Genomic DNA, 20,944 nt, shown 5'->3' with positions numbered 1-20,944 from the left:
TGTTAAACATGTGAAACCAGAGAGCTCACGGGTATGAGTAAGGTATATAGGAGAACACTCTGTGAGAGCTTTAACTAATAGATATTGGAAACAATATTTTAAACCACAATATTTCCACAGTAATTTTAAATTATTTCACAGTCCATTTTACAATATACAATGTTTTTCTTCATTTGTAGGACTTCCTGAAGTCCAATTCACCAATGCAGGTGCGATTGTGGTTCCCAAACTGGTGTGGCTGCAACTGAACTGCTGCTTCTGTCCCCTTTCAGAGAATCCTTCTTCAGGCAGCTCACCGAGGGATACAGTTTCAATTTGGCTCTGCTCTGCTTATCTCCAGGGATCAAGCACAACTCCACATTTCTCTTTGACCTTAGCTTCCTGATTTGGCCCTTTCGAAGGAGATAAGCAGAGCAGAGCCAAATTGAAACGGTATCCCTTGGTGAGCTGCCTGAAGAAGGATTCTCTGAAAGAGGACAGAAGCAGCCTTCCAGTTGCAGCCACACCCGTTTGGGAACTACAATCACACCTGCATTGGTGAATTGGACTTCAGGCATGTGTTAAACATGGCAAGCTAAGGTTTCTTCATGTGTTAAACATGGCAATACAAGCATGAGAGCAAACGGGGTCGTTTTATTTACATCACTTTCAGGCTTAATGTTGGTTTAGTGTGCTGTGCTGTTTAATGTGACAAGCATCTTTCAACTTAGCAATACTCCCTCTACTTTGTGCAAAAATTCTACTTTGTGAGCTACTGTATAAATTAGTTTTCTTTGGGGCCTTTTCCCCCCCGAGCTAAGGCAAAAATGTGTGAGCTTGAGGCTAAAAAACTGTGAGCTAGCTCACACTAACGCAGAGGGAACACTGTTTACATTATTCAGGCAGTTCTTTGCCCCTCAGCTGTTTTCCCACTCTGATTAAATAGTTTTTGCAAGGTAAAAAAACGGACTTCATTTAAAGTATTTGTGGTACCCAGGTTTTTGTTCAAAGCTCCTTTGTAAAATAACATGTATGGGTGTGAAAGTTGACAGGAAGAAAAGTTGATTCATTTGAAACGTGGTGTTCGAGAAGGGTTTCACAGATACTGTGGACTGATAAAAAGACAAATAAGTGGGATCAAATCAAGCCTGACTTCTTCCTAGATGCTAAAATGAGTAAATGGAAGCTATTGTACTTCAATCCCATTATCAGAAGACAAGAGTCACTGGAAAGGACACTCCTAAGAAATCTGAAGGAAGCAGGAAAAGAGGAAGCACCCGTGCGAGAGGGATTGACTCAATTAAGGAAGTCGCAGTCCTCGATTTGCAAGACCTGAGCAAGACTGTTAATTATAAAACCTTTTTTGGAGGACATAATTTATAGGGTTGCCATAACTTGGAACCAACTTGACAGCACTTAACGCAGAGAGAGAACCAACACACGCAGAGACGCTCTTATAACAACTTGGATGTGGATGCTTAAAAGAACATAATGTATAGGGTGACCAACCTCCAGGTGAACTCCGGAGCTCTCTTTGAATTACAGTCTCCAGACTATATACATCAGTTCCACTGGAGAAAATGGCTGTTTTAGAGAGGGAACTTCATAATATTTATACCCTGGTAAGGTTCTCCCTGGGCTTTACTCCCAAGCTCCAGGAATTTCCCCTAGGAGATGGTTCATGTAGACAACAAAATGGCAGAGTTTATTCCATTAATTGAAAGCAGGACAATTTCCATGCTAATTTGCCTACACAGGATTCGGAAATAGTTGTCATTTCATAAGAACATAAGAGAAGCCATGTTGGATCAGGCCAACGGCTCATCCAGTCCAACACTCTGTGTCTCATAAGAACATAAGAGAAGCCCTGTTGGATCAGGCCAACGGCCCCTCCAGTCCAACACTCTGCATCACATAAGAACATAAGAGAAGCCCTGTTGGATCAAGCCAATGGCCCCTCCAGTCCAACACTCTGTGTCACATAAGAACATAAGAGAAGCCCTGTTGGATCAGGCCAATGGCCCCTCCAGTCCAACACTCTGTGTCACATAAAAACATAAGAGAAGCCCTGTTGGATCAGGCCAATGGTCCCTCCAGTCCAACACTCTGTGTCACATAAGAACATAAGAGGAGCCATGTTGGATCAGGCCAGGGGCCCCTCCAGTCCAACACTCTGTGTCACATAAGAACATAAGAGAAGCCCTGTTGGATCAGGCCAATGGCCCCTCCAGTCCAACACTCTGTGTCACATAAAAACATAAGAGAAGCCCTGTTGGATCAGGCCAATGGTCCCTCCAGTCCAACACTCTGTGTCACATAAGAACATAAGAGAAGCCCTGTTGGATCAGGCCAGTGGCCCATCCAGTCCAACACTCTGTGTCACATAAGAACATAAGAGAAGCCCTGTTGGATCAGGCCAATGGTCCCTCCAGTCCAACACTCTGTGTCACATAAAAACATAAGAGAAGCCCTGTTGGATCAGGCCAATGGTCCCTCCAGTCCAACACTCTGTGTCACATAAGAACATAAGAGAAGCCCTGTTGGATCAGGCCAGAGGCCCCTCCAGTCCAACACTCTGTGTCACATAAGAACATAAGAGAAGCCCTGTTGGATCAGGCCAATGGCCCCTCCAGTCCAACACTCTGTGTCACATAAGAACATAAGAGAAGCCATGTTGGATCAGGCCAATGGCCCCTCCAGTCCAACACTCTGTGTCACATAAAAACATAAGAGAAGCCCTGCTGGATCAGGCCAACGGCCCCTCCAGTCCAACACTCTGTGTCACATAAGAACATAAGAGGAGCCCTGTTGGATCAGGCCAGGGGCCCATCCAGTCCAACACTCTGTGTCACACAGTGGCCAATAATTTATTTATATATATACATATATATACACACACTGTGCCCTCCAAAGGAGGTACAAAACCGGTACAAATCCCATCACTGCCACTTCTGCCCTGAAGAGGGCGCTCCCTGCCTACTTTATACAGAGGCCCTTCAGCGTCCTCAAGCGCGCTTGGGATCTTTGTAGCTTCGGCCTGCTGTTTCTGCACGGACCACGATAACGCTGGCACGTTAGGGGGACAGAGACATTGAAGGCTAGAGCGGTACCATTCCGCTCCTATGGAGACTCATGGCCAGTCGCCTGAAGCGCGCCCTATATAGCCTTTTTTTTTTTTTGCCTTCGTAAATGTGTGTTAGTAAAACAAATCTGTGTTGCAGCTTCTTGGTAGGTGAGTTATGTTTGTTCCTAGGGTTGCCAATCCCCAGGTGGGGGCAGGGGATCCCCCGGTTTGGAGGCCCTTCCCCCCCCCTGCTTCAGAGTCGTCAGAAAGCGGGGGGAGGGGAGGGAAATGTCTGCTGGGAACTCTATTATTCCCTATGGAGTTTTATTCCCATAGGAAATCATGGAGAATTGATCTGTGGGTATCTGGGGCTCTGGGGGGGGGGCTGTTTTTTGGGGTAGAGGCACCAAATTTACAGTATAGCATCTAGTGCCTCTCCCCAAAATACCGCCCAAGTTTCAAAAGGATTGGACCAGGGGGTCCAATTCTATGAGCCCCAAAGGAACATGCCCCTATCCATTATTTCCTATGGAAGGAAGGAATTGAAAAGGTGTGCTGTCCCTTTAAATGTGATGGCTAAAACTCCCTTTGGAGTTCAATTATGCTTGTCACAGCCTTGATCTTGGCTCCACCCCTAAAGTCTCCTGGCTCCACCCCCAAAGTCCCCAGATATTTCTTAAATTGTACTTGGCAAACCCTATTTGTTCCGGTTTCTTCTTGCCGCCTCCCCGCCCATGTGGTCTTTTATTTGTTTCCCCGTCCATTTAATGGCAACACGCCTTCCCCCGTATTGTGTGTGCACAGGTGGGCCTGTGTGGAATACATTTATTTCAGCTCACGTGTCTTCCAGAACTTTCATAGGGTCCACACACACAGCTGTAAGCCTCATGGAGCCGCTTAAGCAGCTTCAGGAACAAGCTCAGAAGCAGCTCTAGAAAATGCCAAAGAAATCGCAACTCTCGCAGCCAGAATCAAGCATCGCAACAATAGAGATTATACTTAGGTTATTGTTTATTTCATATATATTGTGCTACTATGACAGCACCCAAATGTTGTTCTTAGGTGGGTCAGAAAGCCAAGGAGGAGGAGATGGAAATAGGTGAACTGTGAAAAATTCGGGTCTTGGCTACTGCATAGAGAGACGACCAGGGCATTGCAGCCTGTTTTCAAGAATGAAACGTGTTGATAGGTTTCAGCAGTGGAAAGTTTATACTTTGTAAAATTTATAAATGTGTTCTGCATTGTTAGATGTGAAATTCTCTTGTGTTTTATGGCGGAGAGGTAGGAAGCAACATGAAGGAATTTTGCATGCGGTTTTGTAAAGCGGAGTAATCTTATGAGAAAATCCGATTTTCAAAAATTTAGTGACCGCTGCTGCACTGCTTCAAATGGTGTTCCGTGTTAGTGTGAATTAGGAATGGTGCCTGATGAGAATAGTGCATTATACAGCCCTTTCAGTCCCAGTTCATTATACAGCCCTTTCAGTCCCAGTTCATTATACAGCCCTTTCAGTCCCAGTTCATTATACAGCCCTTTCACTCCCAGTTCATTATACAGCCCTTTCACTCCCAGTTCATTATACAGCCCTTTCACTCCCAGTTCATTATACAGCCCTTTCACTCCCAGTTCATTATACAGCCCTTTCACTCCCAGTTCATTATACAGCCCTTTCACTCCCAGTTCATTATACAGCCCTTTCACTCCCAGTTCATTATACAGCCCTTTCACTCCCAGTTCATTATACAGCCCTTTCACTCCCAGTTCATTATACAGCCCTTTCACTCCCAGTTCATTATACAGCCCTTTCACTCCCAGTGCAATCTGAAGCAGAGTCACACCCTAATAAAGACCTTTGAAGTTGGCTTAGGACTGCAATATTAATATCCTGGTTGCCAAGCAGAGAGGGACTGGATTGTTTAGCTTTTTTTTTTTTTTTTAATAAAAAATTTTATTGTTATGTATTCCACCACCAATCCACCTCTGTGAGAGTCCCAGGCCATAGATACATTATAATATTCCATAAATTTATAACTATTAACATTTCGTCCAAATACAACTCCGTCACTCTATTTAAACATCTTATCCATTCATTTTCTTATTAACCAACCAATCGTCTTAAATTGTTTAAACTTTTCCAAATATCTCACCATCTTCCTAAACCACCCCTCCTCCTGTTCCCTAACCTTTAATCCGTTCATTCTTCGTATCTTCATCGTTAAATACTCCAAAATAATTATATTATTCATTCTATCCCTCCAGTGATTAGACTGGATTGTTTAGCTATCTAATTGGTGGCATCTTGTATGTATGAGCCTTTTTTGGTTTCCAAAACACATCTTCTTTATTAGTGTAGGCAACTTCCCCCACTGAGCATTGTGTGTATGTATGTCTAAGATGTTTTGAATGTGCTTCTTAATATGTAGAGTAAACGTAGCTCCACTCTGCAGGCCAGAATTGGCTGTTATCTGAAGCAATGGAAAAACATGTATCAGAATTTTCTGGACAATCTTGATGCCCTAAATAGAGTGTTATGATGTAGCGTGTTTACTTGGACTTCTGTTTAGTAAGCAACATTTTAAAAGCATCAGTGTCCATTTGATATGCTGTGAATATGGTTGTTTATTAATCTATTTCAATGCTCTTGTCCATGGATGTCTCTAGAATATCTCTTCATGTGCATTACTTGTTCCATATCAGATCAGAGGTTTCCATCATTTGAAGGGGAACATATATGTAAGAATTTTAGCTTTGGTTTTGAATTCACCTGAACAGCCAATCCGGTGAGATCATATCTTGATTTTTTAAAAAATTGGGGTTGTCTTATGAATTTGCAGTTTTATCCTGCCCCCCATTCCTATTTTGCAGATCAATATAACATACATGTACTCTCTCACACAATTTCTGGGTATAATCACCTAGAAAAAAAAAACTCATTGCAGCTTGGAAACTGCCAAGATTGCCAAATACTGTATTAAGCAGCGGCAACCATTCATTGTTGTTAATTTTATGAAATTACAAATCTTTAGAAATTAAAATTTTTCCAACTTGTGTCTCTAAGCTAGCTGTGTGTTTTTTTTTTTCCTTTTGAGCAGTGTGTGAAATGATCCATGTGAACAAATGTTCTTTGTGTTGCTGTTTTATAGGAGGGGAGAGAAACACTGATCATGTCAGAAAGCCACAAGCAGTCTTCACTGGCCTTTGGGCAAGCAGTGATTGGTCCTCCTGGCTCAGGGAAAACAACATACTGTCTTGGCATGCAGGAATTTCTTTCTGCAATTGGGCGCAAGGTCGCCGTGGTGAATCTGGATCCAGCCAATGAAGGGATTCCCTACCAGTGTGCTGTGGACATATCTGAGCTGATTACCTTGACTGATGTAATGGAGAACTTGAAACTGGGACCCAACGGTGGCTTAATCTATTGCATGGAATATTTAGAAGCTAATTTTGACTGGCTGCAAGAAAAACTGTCCCAATTTAGGGGTCATTACTTCTTGTTTGACTGTCCAGGACAGGTGGAACTTTTCACCCACCATAGTTCACTGAAAAACATCTTTGCCCAGCTTGCCAAGTGGAACTTCAGGGTATGTAAGGCATGAACAATACAATAAATTAATCCATTAAGACTTTTCAGGGTGGAGGGAGCAGGAAGCTAAAATCTTCAGGGGCCTAGCTGCAAGGTAGAATTGATCTTAGTACACCTTGCTCTTTGTGGTGTGCGAAACTGCAAGCTGTGTGTACAAATTTATTCAGAGTACATGAATCATACCATTGCAAATCCTGTTTTTGGGGATTGTGTCGGCTAGTGAAAATTGCCACCAGTTGTGATGGTGAGATTGTGTTTGCCAGTAGTACCTTGCTATAGAGATTCATATGTAAACTGGAGCCCCTTGAGGGTTTTGTCTTCCGTCTTTCATGTCCAAGGGTGAGCTTCCTTTGTAAATCTTCCATACCTGTTCTGGTGTTGGGTCTTCCTCAGATTCAGCCTTAGTTGGCTTGGCTGCATCCACTCAGGCAGCGCAAGGCCTTGCAAACTGTTCATCACCAACAAGCAGTTTCGAAAGATAAGCTTATAAATTCAGCAGAGGTACCTTTTGTGTAGTTCAGTTTTGCCTCCAGAGCAAACAGCAGGTCAGATAAGGGGGTCCAGGAAACTACCAGCCACAATGAGTAAAAGGAATCTACATAAGAACATAAGAGAAGCCCTGTTGGATCAGGCCAATGGCCCATCCAGTCCAACACTCTGTGTCACATAAGAACATAAGAGAAGCCATGTTGGATCAGGCCAATGGCCCCTCCAGTCCAACACTCTGTGTCACATAAGAACATAAGAGAAGCCATGTTGGATCAGGCCAATGGCCCCTCCAGTCCAACACTCTGTGTCACATAAGAACATAAGAGAAGCCATGTTGGATCAGGCCAATGGCCCATCCAGTCCAACACTCTGTGTCACATAAGAACATAAGAGAAGCCATGTTGGATCAGGCCAATGGCCCCTCCAGTCCAACACTCTGTGTCACATAAGAACATAAGAGAAGCCATGTTGGACCAGGCCAGTGGCCCATCCAGTCCAACACTCTGTGTCACATAAGAACATAAGAGAAGCCATGTTGGATCAGGCCAATGGCCCCTCCAGTCCAACACTCTGTGTCACATAAGAACATAAGAGAAGCCATGTTGGATCAGGCCAGTGACTCATCCAGTCCAACACTCTGTGTCACATAAGAACATAAGAGGAGCCATGTTGGATCAGGCCAATGGCCCATCCAGTCCAACACTCTGTGTCACATAAGAACATAAGAGAAGCCATGTTGGATCAGGCCAGTGACTCATCCAGTCCAACACTCTGTGTCACATAAGAACATAAGAGCAGCCATGTTGGATCAGGCCAATGGCCCATCCAGTGCAACACTCTGTGTCACATAAGAACATAAGAGAAGCCATGTTGGATCAGGCCAATGGCCCCTCCAGTCCAACACTCTGTGTCACATAAGAACATAAGAGAAGCCGTGTTGGATCAGGCCAGTGGCCCCTCCAGTCCAACACTCTGTGTCACATAGGAACATAAGAGAAGCCATGTTGGATCAGGCCAATGGCCCCTCCAGTCCAACACTCTGTGTCACATAGGAACATAAGAGAAGCCATGTTGGATCAGGCCAATGGCCCCTCCAGTCCAACACTCTGTGTCACATAGGAACATAAGAGAAGCCATGCTGGATCAGGCCAATGGCCCCTCCAGTCCAACACTCTGTGTCACATAAGAACATAAGAGAAGCCATGTTGGATCAGGCCAATGGCCCCTCCAGTCCAACACTCTGTGTCACATAAGAACATAAGAGAAGCCATGCTGGATCAGGCCAATGGCCCCTCCAGTCCAACACTCTGTGTCACATAAGAACATAAGAGAAGCCATGTTGGATCAGGCCAGTGGCCCATCCAGTCCAACACTCTGTGTCACACAGTGGCAAAATTTTTTGTATATATATATATATATATACACACACACACTATGGCTAATAGCCACTGATGGACCTCTGCTCCATATTTTTATCTAAACCCTACATGTTCAGTAGCACTAAACCTCTGAGCACCAGGGGTAGGAGGCAACATCAGAGCAGGGCCTCAGCCTCTATACGCTGTTTCTTGAGCGTCCAGGGCAACTGGGTGGCCGCTGTGTGAGAGAGAATGCTGGACTGGATGGACCACTGGCCTGATCCAGCAGGGATCTTATTGTGTAGTTATAATGTTGTCCTGGTGTGTTTGCATAGCAATTATATAATCGACAGCTTGAATTTAGACGGAAAAGTAGAAAAACGTGTGGGAACTGACATCCGGATTTGATTTTAATTTTTTTTTTTTTAACCTGTGGTCTTGAGACTGGCTGGCATCCTGCACACCCTTAAAGATTCTCAGACACTAAAGAATCTAGCTTCTCTCAGCTGGCTTTCTTTGGCTAGATTGGTGGAGCACACCCAGCGGCAGGGGGAGGAGTTGCCTACAGTATGGGTATGCTTTGCTCCAGTGGGTCACAGATCTGATCCAAACGAAAGGGCCTTTGACAGGCCAGGCTGTTACTCTGTGCCTGAACTGGCAGCCCCCCCAACTCAGAGAGGATAAAGTTTGGCTTCACGGGCAGTTCTGTTTTGACTGATCTGCTGTCTTGAGGGGGTTGGGGGTGGGTGGGATGCAGTAACCTAACTGTAACAACTCCATCAATCACATTAGCCAGTGTGGTGTAGTGGTTAGAGTATTGTACTAGGATCTCAGAGACCCAAGTTCAAATCCCTACTCTACCATGGGAGCTTGCTGGGTGACCTTTGACCCGTCTTAGCCTAATCTGCCTCACAAGGTGAGGATAATATGAAGAATGTTGTAAGTCACTTTGGGTTCCCATTAGAAAGAAAAGTAGTCTATGCTAGACTCGCAACACTAATGTACTTTCTGTGTCTGAAAAGGAAGGCACAGCAGTCCAAAAAGTTAGTACAAATCACAGCCATTTCCCCATGGGGAGGGACAGTGGCTAAGTGGTAGAGCATCTGCTTGGGAAGCAGAAGGTCCCAGGTTCAATCCCTGGCATCTCCAAAAAAGGGTCCAGGCAAATAGGTGTGAAAAACCTCAGCTTGAGACCCTGGAGAGCTGTTGCCAGTCTGAGAAGACAATGCTGACTTTGATGGACCAAAGGTCTGATTCAGTATAAGGCAGCTTCATATGTTCATATGTTCACTTTGAAAGACACACCTGTTGTTGGCTCAGGATACACAAATCACTTAGCTAGAATCAATTGGGGGAAAATTATGTGGACTGGATGCCTTGGCCAACCACTGTCAATGAGGCTGTGGGCACCAAATGCTTTGTTCACTTGCACTGAAGAGCAGCAGTGAGAAACCAGACCACTATCCTGAACCCCCTTGATCTGCAACAGGGAGAGTGAGACAAAGTTGCACCAGAAAGTAATTTGTAGCTCTGCGTTCCTGAGAAATCATGGTTTGCTTGATAACATCCTTGCTAGAGTTTAAGCAAAGGAAGTTGTATAGAATTGTGGGTTGTCTCTGTGTGTGCATCCTTCGCTGTTCTGTGGTAACCAGGTAGACAGCTCCAAACCAAAAATATTGAATCCTCTGTCTCCTCTCCCCCACTGCCTCATTTATTTTTATTTATTTATTTTTAAAATTCCTTTCAGCTGGCTGCTGTTCACTTGGTGGATTCTCATTACTGCACGGACCCTGGCAAGTTCATCTCCATTCTCTGCACTTCCCTCTCCACCATGCTGCACGTGGCACTGCCCCACATTAATGTCCTCTCCAAAATGGACCTGATTGAACAGTACGGGAAACTGGGTAAGGACTGGCGGGAGGTGGGCGAATAGCCCAAAACAGGTGGATGTATCTTCTTAACTAAAGCGGCCTTGAGAGGGCAGATTTTCTTCAAAATGGATCATAGCTCAGGGGTGAGGCATACCTTTTGTATTCCCAAAGTTCCTAGTTTTGTTCCTGACCCCCCAGTTTAAAGGCTCTTGCCACAGCAGGTGGTCGGCCAGACCTCTACCTGGGATGAACAGAATGACTGCCGATCGCAGAAGACAGTCCTAGAATAGATGGACTATTGGTCATGTTTGGGAAATGATTTCAGAACCTTTGTGCAGTCAAGTGCTGTAAAGTGACAGCTGTAATGTGATACCTGGGGAGGGACGGTGGCTCAGTGGTAGAGCATCTGCTTGGGAAGCAGAAGGTCCCAGGTTCAATCCCTGGCATCTCCAACTAAAAAGGGTCCAGGCAAATAGGCGTGAAAAACCTCAGCTTGAGACCCTTGAAAGCAGGGGAGGGACGGTGGCTCAGTGGTAGAGCATCTGCTTGGGAAGCAGAAGGTCCCAGGTTCAATCCCTGGCATCTCCAACTCAAAAGGGTCCAGGCAAATAGGTGTGAAAAAACCTCAGCTTGAGACCCTTGAAAGCAGGGGAGGGACGGTGGCTCAGTGGTAGAGCATCTGCTTGGGAAGCAGAAGGTCCCAGGTTCAATCCCTGGCATCTCCAACTCAAAAGGGTCCAGGCAAATAGGTGTGAAAAACCTCAGCTTGAGACCCTTGAAAGCAGGGGAGGGACGGTGGCTCAGTGGTAGAGCATCTGCTTGGGAAGCAGAAGGTCCCAGGTTCAATCCCTGGCATCTCCAACTCAAAAGGGTCCAGGCAAATAGGTGTGAAAAACCTCAGCTTGAGACCCTTGAAAGCAGGGGAGGGACGGTGGCTCAGTGGTAGAGCATCTGCTTGGGAAGCAGAAGGTCCCAGGTTCAATCCCTGGCATCTCCAACTCAAAAGGGTCCAGGCAAATAAGTGTGAAAAACCTCAGCTTGAGACCCTTGAAAGCAGGGGAGGGACGGTGGCTCAGTGGTAGAGCATCTGCTTGGGAAGCAGAAGGTCCCAGGTTCAATCCATGGCATCTCCAAAAAAAGGTCCAGGCAAATAGGCGTGAAAAACGTCAGCTTGAGGCCCTGGAGAGCCGCTGCCAGTCTGAGAAGACAATACTGACTTTGATGGACCAAGGGTCTGATTCAGTAGAAGGCAGCTTCATATGTTCTTTATGTGCTTCATATAAGTGCTGTCAAGTCACAGCCAATTGATGGCGACCCCCCTCAAAGGGCTTTCAAGGCAAGTGAGAAGCAGAGGTGACTGGCCATTGCCTTCCTCTGCAGAGTCTTCCTTGGTGGTCTCCCATCCAGGTACTGACCCTTCTTAGCTTCTGAGATCTGACAAGAACAGATTATACCATGCCTCCTTCCCTCGCTTCATAAAAGGTGGCCAAATTGAGTAAAAGCTGTGGATTCCTGAGCCGTTCTATTACAGGAGTGGGTAAGCTTAGCTCAGCAAAACTGCATTAACTCCAGCTGCTGAAGTTGTGACTGGTCTCTTGTACTCCTCTTAACTGCATTTGAAATTTTACAGCATTTTTTTACTGGATTTTTTTGCATTTGGGGTCTTTTTCTGCATCAAGTGTCTTTGTCAATTAAGGGTCCACCTTCATGCATCTGTGGAAGTGAGCTCTTGTCTGTGAAAGTTTATGCAGGAAGAAAAAACACGTTAGTCGTCTCTGTTTGTCACTTTAACGGGAGACCACTTGCTCATGTCTCATAGAATTGGCAACTCCCCCCACCCCAGCCTTTAATGTCTGGACACAAGGCAAAAAACATGGAGCCAGTGCAGTATTTCTCATACTGAGCAAAGATTGAGCTGTACATGTTCTACCTGTGGGGTGTTTGTTAAAGATGCGAGAGAACCGCTTATATGGATTGCTGTGTGCCCAGCTTCCCTTGAGGAGACAGAAATATAGCAGTCAAATAAAGATAAAATCTGTACCTTTAGCCCTTGGGAAAATGCAGCTTTAGCAATTAAACAAAATATTTCTTTTCCCCTATTCACCTGCCTTGTAGCCTTTAATCTAGATTATTACACGGAGGTTCTGGATCTTTCCTATCTGTTGGAACACCTGTCTTCAGATCCCTTCTTCAAGAACTACCATCGGCTGAACAAAAAGCTCGTGGAAGTGGTTGAAGATTACAGTTTGGTCTTCTTTATTCCCCTCAACGTGCAGGTAGCCGAGTCTGTTTTGGGAACGTGTATCTGCTTAGGCCGGGTTTCGTTTGTGGATTTCTGGTGGCCCTCTCTCTCTCTTGCTGGAAAGCAAATAAGTAATTTTTGGATTCTGTCTTCAGCTCCTTCTTACGTTCTCTGTAGTATGTTGCTGCAGCACTTAAACGAGCATGGTTTGGATTCCGTTTATACAGTGATATTGCACCCCTCCTTCGAGGAGCTTAGAGCAGCAGATAGGGTTGCTTCCTCCTTTTTTGCCATCGCAACAAACCTGTGGGGTAGGTTAGGCTGAGAGAGGTTGACTTGCCCAAGATCAAGAAGCAAGGTTCGTTGCAGAGTGTAGTTCTGAACTTGACTCTCAGGTCTCAGTTGGATACTGTAACCCTACCCCGCACTGGCTCTTGGCTTTCTCCTGGGAATCCGTTTCACTAACAGGGGAGGCCTCAGCTGGCCCAAAGGAGTCTCTGATGGAATCGGTGTGTTCTGCCAGAGGAACTAATTCATCAAATCTGGTCCGGTGGTGGTGGAAAGTGTGGTCAAGTGGCAAGCCCATGGGGGTTCCTAGGCAAGAGACGTTCAGAGGTATCTAGTCCTGTAGGTTTTACTAAATTAAATAAACATATAGTCAGCCGTGAAGTAGGATGTCCCCAGTTCAAATCCTTCCTCTGCCGTGAATTTGCTAGCTGGCCGAAGGTGAGCCTCCTCTCTCTCAGCCTCGCTTTTCTTCATCCATAATATGGGATAATAATAGTGATCCATCTTACGGGGTTGTTGTAAAGACTGCTATTATGGGAATAATTTAAGATGATATCTATTTGAAGTCATGTGGTGTTTTAAATTAAAACTCAGGATGTGGTAAACAGATTTTTTTTATTGCTGAAGGTAGGCGAGCAAAACCAAAGAGAACTACATAAGGAGCTGCAGAGTTAAACATACTGGAAGAATTTTTTAAAAGGGTTCCTTTTTGAGGCATTGTTTCCAAGGAAAGAATTAAGGCAACATTACTTATTTAGATATTTATACTCTCGCTTTTCTCCCAAATAGGGGATCCAAAGCAGCTTATGTATCATTTTCCTTCCATTTTAACCTCACAACAACCCTGTAAGTTATGTTAGGCTGAGAGAGTAACTGGCCTGAGGTCGCCCAGCAAGCTTCCATGGCATGGTGGGGATTTGAACCTGGGTCTCCCAGATGCTAGTCCAATCCTCTGACTGCTACACTAAGCTGGGCTGTCTAGAAGAGTCTGGCAGAAAACATCATGCTGGTGCAGAACATAGAGAATGCTCAATATTTAAGAAGAAGTGGGGGACTTTCAAGGACTCGTGGGAGGTGTCTAATTTTCCCTCTACCACTATTTTCTATTTTCCTTCCATGGAAGGCCCCATGAACTCACCCCTTTTCCTTCTTCCTTTTCTCCTTCCCACCCACCAGCCAACTTACCTTTATTTGCCCCCTTATCTTCAACTTTCCCTTCTGCAGCAGCTTCTCCCTGGGAAAATTCTGTGTAGTGCTGGCTACTGAGGGCAGGCCTTACTGTGCGGTGGAGAACCTGCAAGAACTTGTAGGGGGACACCTCACTTTCCCTGGTGTCCTACTCTCCCACACTGTTTCCTTCTTCCCTTCACCTGGCACCCCCAGTATCTCCATCTTTCTTTGTTTCCTTTTTTTCCTTCCCATCCACCAGCTTTCATTCCCACCCCCACCCCATCTTCAGCTGTGTTTACTGCATTCATACTCCACTTTTCTCCACAGTGGGGACCCAAAGCAGATTTACAGCATTCTTCTCTCTTCCATTTTATCCTCACAACAACCCTTTGAGGTAGGTTAGGCTAGGGTTCTATGAACATATATGAACATATGAAGCTGCCTTATACTGAATCAGACCCTCGGTCCATCAAAGTCAGTATTGTCTACTCAGACTGGCAGCGGCTCTCCAGGGTCTCAAGCTGAGGTTTTTCACACCTATTTGCCTGGACCCTTTTTTGGAGATGCCGGGGACTGAACATGGGACCTTCTGCTTCCCAAGCAGATGCTCTACTACTGAGCCACCGTCCCTCCCCTAACTGGCAGCGGCTCTCCAGGGTCTCCAGCTGAGGTTTTTCACACCTCTTTGCCTGGACCCGTTTTAGTCGGAGATGCCGGGGATTGAACCTGGGACCTTCTGCTTACCAAGCAGATGCTCTACCACTGAGCCACCATCCCTCCCCTGGGTTGCCAGGTGAGGCTCCAGGAAAGAGGAGGCAGGCTCCAGGGGAGGGGAGGGAAGACACACAATTGAGCTCTGAAGTGAGTTCCGGCCATCACATTTAAAGGGACTGCATTGTTTTTAAATGTCTTCTCTCCATTGGAAATAATTGAGGATGGGGGCACCTTCTTTGGGGGGCCCCTGGTCCAATCTTTTTGAAACTTGGGGTGGTGGGGCAGCAGCAGTTATGCTGAAAATTTGATGCCTCTACCTCAAAAAAACAGCCCCCTCTCCAGAGCCCCAGATACTCAGATTGATTTTCTATTATACCCTTTGGGGACTTGTCTCCATAAGGTATAATGGAGCACCAATAGCCATTCCCCCCCCCCCCGCCCCTGCTTTCTGTTAGTCCTGAAGGGGGAGGCTGCAAACTGAGGGATCCCCTGCCCCCAACTGGGGATTGGCAACCCTAGGTTAGGCTGAGTATATGTAACTGGCTCAAAGCCACCCAGTGAGCTTCGACAACTATATGGGAATGTGAACCTGCATGTCTTAGATCCTGAAACTGGCTTTTGTAGGATGGCCACTGTTGAGCAATACCAAGCAGGCAGGTCTAGGTGACATGCAAGTCACATGGTAGCAGCTGGCCAGTGGTTGTTGCCTGGCTCCCGTGAGTTCTCCTTCAAGGGCCATTACTGTCCTTTCCCTAGGTGGAGGTTGCAGGGAGGGGAAAGACAATGGAAAGCTGAAGTCAGAGGGGCAGGTAAAGGGAAGGAGGTTAGGAAGTTCTGGGAGATTTAAGGGGTGGGGCATGGAGAGGGCAGAGTTTGAGGAGGGATGGGACTTTAGGTACAATGGGGAACCACTGTTGTGAATCTCCAGGTGAGGGCTGGAGATCACTCAAAATTACAGCTGCTCTCCAGATGGCAGAGATCAGCTCCCCTTGAGGTGGGAGGGGGGGGTGAATGCCTTCACTTAGGTGTGTAGGAAGACAGCAAGGGGGGGGGGGCAATCATCCAGAGTCTTCTTCTGGAGCCCATTGTATTCTTCTTCACAACAGGCCTAATTCCTTTTGTGTGTGTGTGTGTTTTCACATTTTTCTGCAAAGTTGAGACCTTTGAACTTTGGAGTAAGATCTGTCTTGTCTTTCCATGGCCTCACTCTCCAGATTTAAGTATCTGCAGATGGGGCCATGCTGAAATTAAAATATTTTGATAGAAATACAATAAGAACACAAGGAAGCATCATTGAAACTGACTAACTGATGTAGTTTGAAAGGGCGAGCTAATAAAAGTAAAGTCCAGCTGGAGATCTTTTTCTTCTTCTCCTTCCCCAGTCAGCACAGCAAACGGGGGTGGGGGAATTAAATAACTGTGACTGAAAAGAAAGTAGTTATTAAATAATGGGGAAACAGCTTGGTAATGGGGATCTGTTGACAGTTTGCATGTCTGTGTTGCTTTGCACGAGGACTGCAGCATTAGGAAGGGGTAATGCAAATGGACAAATGAGCCATCACAGCCCAGGCTCTCCAGACTGAGATTTCCTGTCCCATCAATAGAATGCCTTTTTAGTGACATCTTTTCACGCATTATAAGAAGCTAAGTCATAGCCTGTGCCGATGAGCAATTGGATGGCACTTTGGGGAAGTCATGCAGTATTGTGCATGAGAGCCAGTTTGGTGTAGTGGTTAAGTGTGCGGACTCTTATCTGGGAGAACCGGGTTTGATTCCACACTCCTCCACTTGCACCTGCTGGCATGGCCTTGGGTCAGCCATAGCTCTGGCAGAGGTTGTCCTTGAAAGGGCAGCTGCTGTGAGAGCCCTCTCCAGCCCCACCCTCCTCACAGGGTGTCTGTTGTGGGGGAGGAAGGTAAAGGAGATTGTGAGCCGCTCTGAGACTCTTCAGAGTGGAGGGTGGCATATAAATCCAATATCTTCATCTACCTCACAGGGTGTCTGTTGTGGGGGGGTGGGGAAGGGAAAGGAGATTGTGAGCCACTCTGAGACTCTTCGGAGTGGAGGGCGGGATATAAATCCAATATCTTCATCTACCTCACAGGGTGTCTGTTGTGGGGGAGGAAGGTAAAGGAGATTGTAAGCCGCTCTGAGACTCTTCGGAGTGGAGGGCGGGATATAAATCCAGTATCATCTTCTTCTTCTGTGTATCTGTCCCTCTGCCCAGGACAAGGACAGCATGCAACGTATGATGCAGGCGGTGGACAAAGCCAACGGCTACTGTTATGGTGACTTAGAGCAAAGAAGTCTCCAAGCCCTAATGTCAGCGGCGATGGGAGCCGATTTCCACTTCACGTCGTATCCTTCTCATCATCCTTTTCCCTCCATTGCTCAGAAGCTGGATTTCTTTCTTTTTTAAAAAAAGAAAAGTGTGCTTTGGGAATTAGCAGTCAGAGTGGGTTGGAAGAAACTTCCACACAACGTTGCATTGCTGTTTTTGAGGGCCCATGTGTACCAGAAGGGGCAAGGGCATAAGCCCTGTGGTTGAACAACTGCTTGGCAGGCAAAAGTCTCAGGTTCGATCCCTGGCGTTTCTGGTGAGATGGTGCTGAGTTTCATGACCCAGTCATTAAGTACTGCAGAAGGCAGGGGTCATGTCTCCTGACAGCAACTGTGACGACATGCTACGATACCTTTAATAGTGGTGGGGAAGGGGAGAAATTTGGGCAGCTGCACTTTGTCGTGTCAAGTTGTGAATGGGCAAATGGTTTGCAAGCAGAAGGTTCATTCCCTGATCACCTCAGTTAAAGGATCTAAAGGCACAAGTGCTGGGAAAGACCTTTCTCTAATGGATACTAAGGAGAGCCGCTCCCAGGCAGCAGAGACGATATTGAACTAGATGGACTGGCTTGACATAAGGTATTTAGGGAAGGGTAGTGGCTCAGTCGGTATGGCGCATGCTCTTGACTGCAGAAGGTTCCAGGTTTGAGGCCCAGGAATCAAAAACAAGCACCTCTTTATTAAGGCTAGCCAAAATTACACAACTCTGTGTGCAGGCTTTTGAGTTCCCCAGAACTTTTTTTTTGTCACACTACATGTTTTGCAGCTCCCGCCAGGTGTGCCAAATGCCCTTTTGCGACTAGAAACTGGGCAAATGAGAATTGAGGCCAGAATTATGTTATCTTCGGCATACCAATGGCTAAGAATCTATACAAACAAAAAAAGGCCTCTTTCCTCTAATAATTCAAGACTCCTATAGGCCAAGGTGGCTGCAATTGGTTGAAAGCAATTTGGAAAGTATAGGATTCTCACTTGAAAACCTCTCGACGCAGAGTAATGCCAAAGCAAAAAGTATTATCAAACAAAGAATCTGTGATATAGAGAGGCAAAGGGATCTAGAACAGGCCCCTTCTTTCTTGGCGTCTACCGAGACCAAATATGTCATGAGGATGGCCAAGTACTTTTCTTATTTGGAGGTATCAGCTCACAGAAGAGCCTTTACATTGGCTCGATGCGCAGCCTTGCCCTCAAAAGTGTTAGAAGGGAAATATAGAAAAGTTCCGTACGAAGATCGACACTGTTCTTGTGCTACGGGAGAGGTGGAGTCGATGACTCATATGTTTTTTCGATGCCCATTCCACCAAGCATATAGGGACAGGTTTGTTTCCCTGTTTGTAGTCAAACCAATAGCAGATGCGGACAGGGCGTGTTTGAAGAAACTTTTGGTGGATGCAAGTCCATCTGTCTCTAGACAGATAGCTAAATTCTGCCATTACCTTGTGAAGTTCCGTACTAAGAAACAAGAAATTGTAGGTTTTGTATGATCTTTTTGAATTTTAGGTTATAAACGATTTTATATATTCTGATTTAAAGGATTTTATATTAATTTGAACTGATTCTGGATTTTAAAATTGGTTCAATTATATTTTAGTTATCCCCGATCTGTATAGGTGCGGAAAAGTTTTATGTATTTCATTGTATTTTATGTAGTTTAGGAGGGTTTTTACATGATGTGTTATAGTTTTTATATTGGTCTATGACCGTAATAAAAAGTTCGTTCGTTCGTTCGTTCATTCATTCATTCATTCATTCATTCACAACTCTGTGTGCAGGCTTTTGAGTTCCCCAGAACTTTTTTTTGTCACACTACATGTTTTGTTTAAAAGGAGGAGGAGGAGAGATCTTTCAGGCCATGATCCCAAAGCTTTTTTATCCGTATCCTGTGCAGAGTGCTTCACTGGCTTCACTAGGCCCAGGGTGCTGTTAACTGGTGTCAAGCTGTCCCCCCGGAAGGTGCTTAGCTGAAAACAGAACAGGCCAGTAGTTGATGTAATTAATTGTATCAATAGTAGCACTGATTGTGTTATTAATACCGTGCTCTTGAATATCAATGCAAGAAAGAATGCTGACTCTCTCGTGCAGAGTGCCCTCTATACTTGCTGCTTTCTCCTTAATGCCTGAATAACCAGAACCTTGGCAGTCCAGGAAAAATACATCCCACCGCAGGAGAGCACTGTGAAGCAGGAAGACACGGACATGTAGCAACGTGCTTGCAGCTGGCAGCAGGCCACTGAGGAAGGATAACTCAGCCCAGCGATGATGTGCTTCTTTGCAACGTGGGAGCAATTTCAGCCTGGTCCTCAATGTGCAAAAAGTCAACCAAACTGGCTGTCACCAAGTTTGGATACAGCGCATCCCCTTTTTGGGCTCCGTCCAGATGACAGTCACAACCTCTAGGTGTTTCTGGTGCAGTCAAGAGCCTTTGCGAGCAAGAGCAGGCAAGCCCAAATTTTCCTCTCAGGAGAATGCTAGAACTTGGTGCATGTTTGTAGCTGACCAACGAACAAGAGAGAGTATGGCGAAGTTTTTGTGAGGCCCAGAGGGAAGTTGGAGGGGGCTGCAGGCCCAATCAAATCTCCCATGAAAGGGAAAGCAGCCTTGGTTGCTTAGAAGGACATTTCTGTCAGAGGCGACCCAAGTGACGTCTCTGCTGTTAAGCAACATGGAGACCTCAAAGAGGTTGGCCGCTTTTCTTTTCCTCTCACTTCTCTCTTGCTGCCAGAAATGCTCCATCTCCTTTAGGCCTTGCAAAAGTGAAGCAAAGAAAAGCACTTGATAGCACAACGGAAAGCAGATTCCATCTCCCCACCACCACCACCACATCTGTGCCATTTTTTAAATACAAAAAAGCTGTGTTGGCTGCTAAATAAAGCAGTTTTCATGCTGTATGCTCCTAACTGGTTATGTGTGTTTGTCTGGATAGTAAGCCTTTCAGTATTTGGGTTGCCACCATGCTTGTTAAATAACACTGTAAAAAAAGAGAATTTCTGAAGGTAGACTCACCCGTTCGATGTGCTGTTATCAAAATCTGTGCTGTTATTAAAGGCACAGAGCCCTGATGCTGAAAGTTGGCCTTTTTATAGGAGTGGGGTTTTCTGCAGTCCTTCCCTGTGTTTGGTTTCCTTTTGCCTTTTCTGAGCTCTCCCACTTCTTTCCCTGCTCTGTTATTTCTTGCCGAAAGTATACGATGGAAGGAGACTCTAGGTGGAGGTAGCTGGTTCTTATTGCAGCAACTGGAAATACTCATTAAGCTTTTCTGATTCCTGCAGCTGATATGTGAAGGTCTGGATTACAAAATCTGCTCTCAATCCCCGGCCCTAAGGAGGCCAGGCTCATGACAACGAGAGCTAGAGCCTTCTCTGTAGTGGCCCCACGCTGGTGGAATGAGTTGCTGGATGTAGTTAGGGCCCTGCGAGAGCTCATACAGGGCCTGTAAGACAGCACTATTCCACCAGGCATTTGTAAACTAGACCGTTGGCCACTACAATTTTTAGGTAACACATCTTGCAATTTACTTTAAAGCAGCAGCAGAGAGGACCATTTAAGATCTGCTTCACAGAAAACATCAATCTGAAACTTAAGATCATAGCACCAAAATGTCAATTTTCTATGTTTTTAAACTGTTTTATGGTTTTTATGTTTTATTATATGTTTATACTCATGCACACGCATGACCGTGTAAACCACCCTGAGCCCGCCTCGGTGGGAAGGGTAGGATAGAAATGGTATTAAATAAATAAGGGCTAGTCAGCCCATAACTATACATGGTTGGCAAGGAAATGCTTGTAGCTTTGCATGATACGGGCAGCCATCTCTCTCGTTGGGGGAGACGCCTACCGTGGCATG

General features: G+C 45.6%; 1 protein-coding gene across 1 annotated transcript; it reads left to right on the top strand.

Moving 5' to 3' along the window:
* The first annotated feature begins 2,986 nt into the window (after positions 1-2,986).
* GPN2 (GPN-loop GTPase 2) lies at positions 2,987-19,995 on the top strand. The gene is made up of 6 exons (XM_060258106.1): positions 2,987-3,207; positions 6,187-6,624; positions 10,221-10,377; positions 12,460-12,620; positions 16,986-17,116; positions 19,228-19,995. Exons 1-6 carry the CDS (start codon positions 3,169-3,171, stop codon positions 19,298-19,300), a joined length of 999 nt encoding a protein of 332 aa, XP_060114089.1. The 5' UTR covers positions 2,987-3,168; the 3' UTR covers positions 19,301-19,995.
* Positions 19,996-20,944: the final 949 nt, after the last annotated feature.

This window comes from Heteronotia binoei, chromosome 17, assembly GCF_032191835.1.
Source record: "Heteronotia binoei isolate CCM8104 ecotype False Entrance Well chromosome 17, APGP_CSIRO_Hbin_v1, whole genome shotgun sequence".
NCBI lineage: Eukaryota > Metazoa > Chordata > Lepidosauria > Squamata > Gekkonidae > Heteronotia > Heteronotia binoei.
This window is presented reverse-complemented; position numbering and strand designations above follow the sequence as displayed.